At 45.4% G+C, this 10,027-nt stretch overlaps 1 protein-coding gene across 1 annotated transcript; it reads left to right on the top strand.

Moving 5' to 3' along the window:
- Nucleotides 1-2,449: 2,449 nt before the first annotated feature.
- On the top strand, nucleotides 2,450-3,887 carry LOC101587113 (zinc finger protein 691-like). Its single transcript, XM_004641728.3, has one exon. It carries the CDS (start codon nucleotides 2,461-2,463, stop codon nucleotides 3,310-3,312), a length of 852 nt encoding a protein of 283 aa, XP_004641785.1. The 5' UTR covers nucleotides 2,450-2,460; the 3' UTR covers nucleotides 3,313-3,887.
- Nucleotides 3,888-10,027: the final 6,140 nt, after the last annotated feature.

Below are 10,027 nucleotides of genomic sequence, written 5' to 3' on the forward strand. Positions count from 1 at the left end.
AATATTTTATATCTACCAGACCTACTGCTAGATACTGTATCTGACTTTTTTGTTTGTTCGTTTTTGGTTTTGGTGCTGAGGACCAAACCCAGGGCTTCCAGCTTGCTAGGCAAGCTTTCTACCACTGAGCCAAATCCCCAGCCCCTGTATCTGATTGATTCCTGCAAACAGTACCATGAGGTCGGAAATATCCACTCATGGATAGCTTACTGGCAGAGTGCTTACCTAACATGCTCAAGGTGCTGGGTTTGGTTCTTGGTAAGGAAAAAGAATATACATACAGGAAACTGAGGTTTAGAGAGGACCTGGAAACCTGTCCTCCAGGTTGTACAGACGCTAAATGGCACAGCAATAACTCAAACTTAGGGCTATTATTCCAGCTGATGTTCTTTTCAGTTTTCTATGACCTCTTCTTTTCTGGAATGTGGCCCCACTTCTATCATTATTAGGAGTACATTATTTAACTTTTGCTCCCTACATAATTATATTTATTGTCTGCAGGTCAAGAATGTAGGTGTAGCTTAGCTGGGGGCTGCTTCAGGTTCTCTCCCCAGGCTGTGGTGAAGGTGTGGCCCCCAGGCTGGAATCTCAGCTGAGGCTTAACTGGGGAACAACTGCCCCAGAGCTCCTTGAGGGTGTTGATGGAGGGCTTTAGCTCCTGCTGTCTGTCACCCAAGGCTACCCTCAATTCTTGGCTCTGTAGTTCTCTCCCTACAGGGCAGCTTATTTCATCAAAGCCAGTAAGGGAGGGATTCAACAGAAACAGTCTGCTAACGAGATGGAAGTTACCATTTTACATAACACAATCCTGATAGCGACAGGCCAGTACCTTTACTGTGTTCTGTTGCCTAGAAGCAAGTCGTGGGACCTGCCCACACTGAAGGGGGAGGGGATTCTATCAGGAAGTGAACCATGGAAGGTGAGGGGCGTCTTAGTCTATCTGTCACACAGAATTAATGCAAAATGTTCCATATTTTTCTTTATATTTCTACAACTCCATAATTTATCATAAAGCTCTTCAGTCAGGACGAGGAAAGGCTTATAATTATTTTTTAAATATTAAAAATCCCAACTTGGATATTTATCTCTTACAAGTTTTCAAAACTATGCTATCTTCTTTATCACTCTTTAAGCCTTGGTCCTTAATTCTTGTGAGTTGCATTATCATCTTGTTTCTGGAAATGAGCTCATTGCATATAGGACTCCAGGGAAGTGTGCATTTAATGGGGTTAGCAGGGCCATGAAATAAACATATGGCCCCAGCTCCAAATCCTGGGCATGCGTGCTGGTGGCCTTCCAGCCAAGACTCTTCTGGGTCAAACAGGGTTTACCTCTGAGGGAAATGCAATGAGAAGCCCTGCAGACACACCTGGCTTCTGGAAACAGAGAACAGAACACGCACAATGAAACAACAGTCAGAGAAATGCTCATTTTCTTTGCTTTTTAGTGCCTCCAACTCAGGGTACCAGTGGAATGGAGCCTGCCTGAATTATAGCAGCTTAAAAAAAAATCTTTTCCTCACTAGCACCACATACATATGTCTGTGTGTATATATATATGTAGGCATGACACCCAAAATTTAGCACCATGGATTCTCACTGCTGCTGTAAAACTGTGTTTCTTCTCAACCTTCCTGACGTACACTGCCTCAGAAAGAGGCTTTGGATGACTTCCAGAGCCCAGTTACGCTAGGGGGTGCAAATCCACCCATCTTCCATCTCCCTATAATTTCTTCAATAACTTCAGCAAAGAGTGACATTGGTTTACCAAGGAAAAGCTAACAGATTTTTTTCTATAAATAACTGGTTGGCAGTGCTGTGGTAACAATTTATATAATAGAACTCATGCTTAAATAATAAGGTAACAACTTTGGACTGTGAATTTTAAAATGGTTTATTGAAATCTAGACTGATGAACAGGCAAGATTCTTCTAATTATTTTAATTATAGGCTCTTAATGACAAGAAGCTGCAGAAATAAAAACATGTTAAAATTACATTTTTAATGAAGTGGCACTTGGAAGCCTGGACTTTTCCAAAGCAAGGAGGAGATGATCTGTCGTTACCTGGAAACCACCCGTGTGCACCCAGAGGTGAGGAAGATGTTTTCTGGGGAGTAGGAATTATTTATGACCCGACTCCTCTGTAATGCAGGGAGGATAAAAATGCCAAGTAGTGCTGTGAAGTGAGCACTCCACTCAGAGTCAACAAAGCCCTGGCTCTGTTAAATTGCCTGGCTATGTGTCGGCTCCTGCTTTCTTAGCTTCTGTTTTTTTCCATGTACAATGTGGAAGATGAAGTTAGTGGGCTCTAAGCTCCTCTTTTAACTTTATAATTCCATAATTCTATTATGAAGAATGACAAACCTTTAGGGAATATAGATTGAGCACATCTATTATTAAATATCAATTCACGCCAGGCGGCGCTGTCCCTGACCAAGCGGCGGGAGCGAGGGTTCAGAGATGGGCAGTGAGAAGGAGCAGAGTCAAGAACCACACCTGCCTGAGGAAAGGCAAGGGGGTAAGCCTTGGAGAGTGGATGGCTCACAGGGTTCTCGGATCCCAGCTGGGGAAAAGGAGGATGGGCAAGAACACCCATCGAAGGGGCCACAAGGAACATGTCCAAAAAAGCCATGGCAGAAAGTCATTACTTCAGCAGGAGGGCCAGGGGACCCCAGGGCACATCCAAAGCCTGAGGCAGACCAGAAGCCTTTTGCATGTCCCCAGTGTGGCAAAACCGTCAATAATACCTCCACCCTGAAAACACACCAGCGAATCCACACTGGTGAGAAGCCCTGTAAGTGTTCCGAATGTGGCAAGAGCTTTTCAAGAAGCTCCAATCGTATTCGGCATGAGCGGATCCACCTGGAAGAGAAGCACTATAAATGTCCCAAGTGTCAGGAAAGCTTCCGGCGGCGCTCAGACCTCACTACACATCAGCAAGATCACCTGGGCAAGCGGCCATACCACTGTGACATCTGTGGAAAGAGCTTCAGTCAGAGTGTCACCTTGGCCGTCCATCACCGAACCCACCTGGAGCCAGCACCCTACATCTGCTGTGAGTGCGGGAAGAGCTTCAGCAACAGCTCCAACTTTGGAGCGCACCACCGCACGCACACGGGGGAGAGGCCATACGAGTGTGCGGAGTGTGGGCGGACCTTCAGCGACATCTCCAACTTTGGAGCGCACCAAAGGACCCACAGAGGGGAGAAACCCTATCGTTGCACCCTGTGTGGGAAGCACTTCTCCCGAAGCTCAAATCTCATCCGCCACCAGAAAACACACACTGGTGAGCAGTCCGAAAAGAGTAGTTAAAGGAGAGCCCCATTTACAGGGCGGGGGACAGAATGAAAGATTTTAGTAGAGAAAGAAGGTCTTTAGGATCTGCTGCTGCCCTGCTTGACCTTGGCCCTTCATTCCACTTTGGAGAATGACTTCTTGTTGTTTCTGAAATCAGGATGTCCAGGAAGTCCTGAGAAAGGACTCTAAGTAAAAAACCTTGTCTTCTCCCAGGAAGTTATTTGCCTTGGAAAATCAGAGGATCCAGTCATGGCTTCATCTCCTTGGGAGTGACAGAGAGGTGGGATAAGCTCAGAATGTGTTCTGAGCTTATATCACAAAGGCTGCATCCTCTGGTCTTTAAGGAAACACCTGTATGATGGTGTCACTGTTTGCAGGCCTCCAGATAGTCTGTGAACTGCTTAAGGCATACTGCAGAGGCCTGCTAGATCATGCCTGCTGTGCCCCCACCCAAGTGTGCTTCTCCATGTCTAGGCTGAGGAGTGGCCCTCCTAATGGGAACGGCCCCCTTAGTCCAAGAAGAGACTTGAGGTCCCGCCTTAGGAATGAAAGGAGAGCTCTCAGGGATCCACGATCCAGCGACCTCCCGCTCTCCCACGTTGGTTCCCTGTTATCCCTATTGAAACGTACATCTGTTTCCCTAGAGTGATCAGCAGTAAAACCTTTCAGTGAAAAGGAATAAAAAAATAAAATAAAAAATAAATAAATAAATATCAATTCACATGCACACACAATCATGGCAGTTCTTAGGATATAGGGTTTTCCATAGGATTTGGCAAAATTAAATCGGACAGGCTGCCCGTGTGCCTGACACTGTACTAAATACCAGGCAGACAGGGTGAATAAAGTTGGGAGGCAGAAAAAAAGATAATATGCACCTGTTCACCTGTTCAGTCATTTGTGTTCTAACCAAATACTTATTTGCTTATTACAGGGAGGGCTTTGCTGATCCAGTAAGACATGTAGAGAGGTCTGAAGAGAGGGACAGAGTGAGTCCTACAGATTACCTTGAGGAAAGGCACTTCGACAACGACGGGCTCTGAGGTCGGAGGGGCTTGTTTTGGTCAAGAATTAGCAAGGGAGCCAGGAGAGCTAAAGCAGAGTGAACAGGGAGGAAAGTGTAGGAGACAAGGTCATGAAGAGAGCAAGATCTACAACATAAATAAAAGAAAGAAATTTTTTTTTCCATTTTCAGTACAGTTGCGCATTTTTCTGTCAAGTCCAGAAAATCCTCGATGACCAGCTCTCCATGTCTTCTCTGTCACTCTCTTCGTCCCATTTTGTGGAAATTCCTATTAAGTCTCCAGTGGATCTATTAAACCCATCAGCTGTTCAGTCTGTTTTCTATGTTTCCTAGCTGACTTATCACAGTTTTAACCTCTATCATGCTATGCTATGTTCTGAGTGAGTTTCTCAGTAGTACTTTCTAATTCTTTGTCCGTTCAAATATGGCCAGTCTAGAGTTCATCCTATTTGTTAGGATATTTTTTTTCAATGATTACATTTTTTCCTGTCCAGAATTTCCAATTGTTTTTTATATCCACCTGTTCTTATTTAATATGATTATCCCCCAGAATTTGTCTATTTTTCCCTTCCTTCCTTCCTTCCTTCCTTCCTTCCTTCCTTCCTTCCTTCCTTCCTGTACTGAGGACTGAATCTAGGACCTTCACACTAAGTAACATCCCAAGCCCTTTTTAATTTTGAGACAGGCTCTCACTTGGTTGATAAGTTGCCCTGCCTGGGTTCAGGCTTGTGAGCTTCTGGCCTCATTCTCCCAGAGTTCTAAGATAGGCATGTGCTTTTCTTGTTCTTTTCCATGACAGCTAATCTTTTCCTTCATCTTTTTTAGTATCACCGACCTACCTATTTTAAGGACATTTTTATATCAACTTATTGTTTTCATTTCCTCTGGAATAAAATATCTCCTAGTAGTTAGTATTTTGCCTTAGTTTCCTCCATGGGTTTTGGAGCTGGGGCTTGAAGGCTCATTGTGATAGGAGGCTTCATTGTTTCCTCCCTTTGCCACCTCCCACCCTCTCTGGGAATTTTGTGGTTAATTCATCGTGACCTCTGAGGGCCAGATATGTAGATCTCAGTCTCCCAGCATCTCCTGTCCCATGACGTTATAATGATGGCAGATCACTTGACCTTGCTTCAGGGTAAGGTCTATTACTTTCCCCCTTTTGAGATGCCCAGCTGCACATTCTCCACCCTTCAGATAGGGATGCACTGCAACCGTTTTTACAGCCTCCTCTTCTAGGTGGGTAAATCCATAAAAGTACTGTCCACTTTTCTCTACCCTGCCCTGCGTGTAGGATACATTGGTTCCTGCCAAGAGACCAGCTGTTACCAGTTCACAGCCGTGCCTGCATGGACACCTTGCTCCTCCTGACTTCAACCTTGTTCATGATACTGTGCTGGGTTTTGCTCTGCTTCTGACCCATAGAAGATTTAATTTATTTGTGAGCATGGCTGTGTGTTTGGGTTTTTTTTTTTTCAACAGTACTTTTATCTATCATCCTTATGTGGTCGGAGCCCAGGGACAGGATGTAGACATAAAAGTGTGACCTTATAGGTCATCTTTAGAAGTCTCTCCATGAGGAATCTAAGACACAAGGATAGGCTTAAGGAACTGATGGGTGCTAAGTAGGCTGAGAGAAAGTATAATCCCAGAGTCAGTCAGAATTACACGGGAGATGCACAGGGAAATGAGGGGCATCGGATCTTGCAAGAGAGAAAAAGACAACAGCTGCGGCCTAGAGGATGTCAAAGCCAGGTCTGCCCCTCATTGTAGGCTGTGTCACAGGCCATGCTTCCTGTCTTGTCTAGTCTCATTCCTTTGTCACTGCTCACAAACCTGCTGTTTACCCCCTTGTCTTTTCTACCTTGTCCAGGTCTTGGCATAAAAGGGTCAGCAACAAACATGTGGAATAAGTGATTGAATATTGAACAAGTTTGAGTATTAAAAATAAAAACCACTGATCATTCCAGTGGTTTCCAGCTTTATTCCATCAGCTCTCTTAGAGTTCTGAGCTTATCTTCAGCTGATCAAAAGCCCAGTTCCTACTACTCCTTTCCATAAATGCCTCAGAGTCTATCAGCCATTCTCAAAATGGTACCACAAATGTTCCATTAGAACATCTCCAGTAGCTGCAGCTGCACAGGCACAATACACGGCTGACTATTTTATTTTTCAATTTTAATTTTTTATTAGTACATCTTTGCAGTACACAATGATTATGCCCATCATGGGCTGGCCATCTATTTTCAATTTTATCTTACTGAAAATAAGACTCTCTGTGGTTCAGCCCATCCTTGGCTGGGGCAGCAGTGTCCTGTCCTTATCCTGGAGAATCTGTGACAGCTACTAGGTCAGACAGTTGAGGACAGACACACCAGCTCTATGCAAGCATTTGGGTCAAGAGCCTGAACAGGGAGCCACCTGACAAAACTCTGTTTTAGAAAATCAGATCTGAATATAAGAATCAGGAAGACAGAAAAAAGGACCAGCCTGGAATCAGGGAAAGCCTTGGAGACAGCTGCACCTAACTCATCCTCATGGAGTTGTCAGGTACCTTTTTTGCCCTACAAGGCTTTTCCTGACCCACAGGTCTCCTTAGTGCTGAGCTGTCAGGGCAGCTCCTCTTCCAAGGACAGGACACCTTCTACAGTTGTATCAGGCCACACTCTGGGACTAGTTTCTGTCCCTGAGCTCCCAGCCTGCCTTCTAGGGCATGACGCATGCGAGGAAATCTCCCCAAGTGGCCACCTCTCTAGTAGCCCCTTTGCTTTGTTCTTTCCCCGTAGTCCCTATGACTTCTTGAGTTAGACCTGTGACATGGTGTCATCAGCTCTCCTCCACACCCCATCAGTTGTTCCCTCTGTTCTGTCACCTTCTTGTCCTGATGAGCAATGTTCAGCTCTTTCTGCTCACTGACTCTGTCCCTTGCTGTTGAGGATTGTATTTTGCACCCTATGCCTGTTTTGTGATTGGGACCAAATGTTACAATGGGGGCTTTTCGATTCCATTTTGGGAAAAGCTGGAGAAGTAAGCAAATTGTCTCTATGGGCCTCAGGCAGAGGGTCCCAAAGTTGAAATCTATTAGCAATCCTGGATGCAAGGAGATGAGGAGGTACTGTGAAAGATGATACAGAAAGTTAGGTACCCAAAGGGGGCACAGGCTGGGGCTGGACTCATGTCAGGTGACTGATGCATGATAGCTCCAAAAGTCTGTACTGTCTGAGACCCGGGCTGGTCATAAAAATGAGAGCAGGGGCTTAGTGTATAGACACAGATCCAAAAGCCCTAGCAATTGACTTAGCTACCGACTGCAGAGTTAGGCAGAGACCTCAGAGGGAGGGCCTTGTGCACAACAGTGTGTGTTCTATGCAGAATACAGCAGTGTAACTCACATAGAGCAAGTTATTTTTATATATCAGACTGTTAAAGGGACAAAGATTGTGACTTACAATCTAAAGATTCCTTCTCTACAGGTGCTTTCTTATTCTAAAATTGTCCTGTACTACTTGTGTCCCTTTTTCAGCCACCTGAATTGCTGAGGGCCTTTTTTGCTAGGGGCTGGGGATAATATGGGCCACCTTTGAAGGCAGCAGTCAACAAAGGACTCACATGAAAGGACAACTTTCGGCCCAGAGTAGTGGTGCACACCTGTGACTCCAGCACTCCAGGAAGCCAAGAAGAGAAAATCACAAGTTTGAGCCCAGTCTGGTAACTTAGTGAGATCCTACCTCAAAATAAAAATTATTTTTTTTTAAAGGAAGCTTAGGATGTAGCTCAGGGCAAAGTCCCAGGGTCCAGCACAGAAAAAAAAGGGGGGGGGGAATTTTCTTTCTGCAGCCCATCTAGGTAGACACCTCAGCTTTGGTACACCTAAATTTTCACTTAGTTCTATTCCTTCCTTCCCAGGAGGCCTTACCTATGCTCTTGTTACTAAATAACCTTTTGCCCTATCTTCTTACCACCGTCTCTTTCCTTGTTTTTATTACTTTTCCAGGGGGTGAGGGAACCTGCACTGCTTGGAACAGGTTGAGCAGGAAGGCCTGTCATCCCTGGGCTGGGTCTGAGAGGGGGTCTCTCCCTTGCAGAAGACACCCAATAATGTCTGTTTTGTTGCTGAGGCTCTCCCCAATGCACTAGGGGAGCTCAAGCATTTTCTCCCATTGAGGTAATCCATTCATCATGGGGCTCAAAACCTCACATTTCCCCCGTTGATGACACAAGTCATTAAAAAAGCAGGAAGTTGGCCATGCTACAAGAAACTTACAGCGATTTCATGTTCTTTAGACTTATCTCATCATGAACTCTGAGTCCAAAATTGCTTCCACTCTTCCTGGCTTTGTGTTTCACCTACCTGTTTAATTTTCCTTCGAGTCTGACTTAGCTGGTCGTGTCACGCATTCATACAGAAAACATTCTCCCTGAAATGGGCTTAGAGGGCCTGAAAGAGAGTAGAATACAGTCTCCTCTCCCTGCTGTCCCCCTTCCTCCGCCCCTTTCTACCCTCTACCCGTCATCACCATTTGTACAGTCTTCTGTAACAGGCAGGCTATTTCAGAAACTACTACTTTTTTTATAAACCAAAATGGTTTAGTAAAAGAACTTTAAAAAAAAAAAAAAAAGATTCATTGACTCTTCTTCAGCTGTTCGCGCCTACAAATGTGCCAGGTCTTGTGCTCGATACAGGGATTGTTTCTAAACATCCAAAAATAAATTCATTCCCCTTTGAAGACTTGCATAACTCAGGATGAGATTTTTCAGTCTCCTGTACTAACTTCCCCTGTGTGGCACTCAGCAGCCATTCATGGTACCTGTAATTAATTAACAACCGCCACAACAAAGCCCTTTATTGGAAACCTGGTAACTGGGACAAGCAGTACGTGGAAAATTCCCACAATAGTACCGGGGCGAGGACAGTGCGGAGCAGGGAAACATGTGAGTTTTCCATAGAGGGTGCTTTTGTGTAGCTAAACTGTCCCCACCAGCTCTCTGAAGCTGTCATTACTTCTCCGTTCACTTGTGTTCCTTGAAATAACTGTTGAGAAATGTTCTTTTGGCTTGGAGGGCCATGCATGCCATCTCTGCTCTTATCTTCTTTCTTCCTTTCAGCAGTCAGTGAACAGCGCCAACCTTCCCAGCCCCGAGGCTCTTGTACCTTTCTCCGGAGCTCTCTTACCTCTGATTACCCTGAGGGCTCTTTTCTTCCTCCTGGTGACCCAGTGTGTAGACCTCTAGAAGAGGCTTGTGTGGTTGGTGCCCTTTGAGTTTGCTTTGCTCTTCAGGGCCTTAGACAAGGCTGGTCAAGTGGCCAAGGATGCTGAGTTGACTTGCCTGCACTCACACTTTCCCTCTGAAGCGTCTCGCACTGGAGCTTGTCCTCTCCCCATTTCCCTGGGCCGTCATCGTCCGCCTGGCACTGAGGTGGTCCCGAGCCTCATCAAGCTACCTGGGCCTCCCAAAATATACACTGGGACAATTCAACTCAAGCTGAATGAATTACAGCTATGGCAGCCAGGCTCTGATCTGGATACTGAGGACACAAAGATTGACAGGTCTCAGTCCCTAGAAAAAACACACACAATGCTGTGCCAGCCCACCCCAAGGCGCATAAGATGGTGCTTGAGACTGGGCGTGGTGATGCGCACCTGTAATCCCAGCTTGAGAGGCTGAAAATAGGAAGATCACTATGAATCTCATCTGTGGTGAGAGACC

Source organism: Octodon degus, unplaced genomic scaffold, assembly GCF_000260255.1.
Source record: "Octodon degus isolate 3935 unplaced genomic scaffold, OctDeg1.0 scaffold00140, whole genome shotgun sequence".
Taxonomy (NCBI): Eukaryota; Metazoa; Chordata; class Mammalia; order Rodentia; family Octodontidae; genus Octodon; species Octodon degus.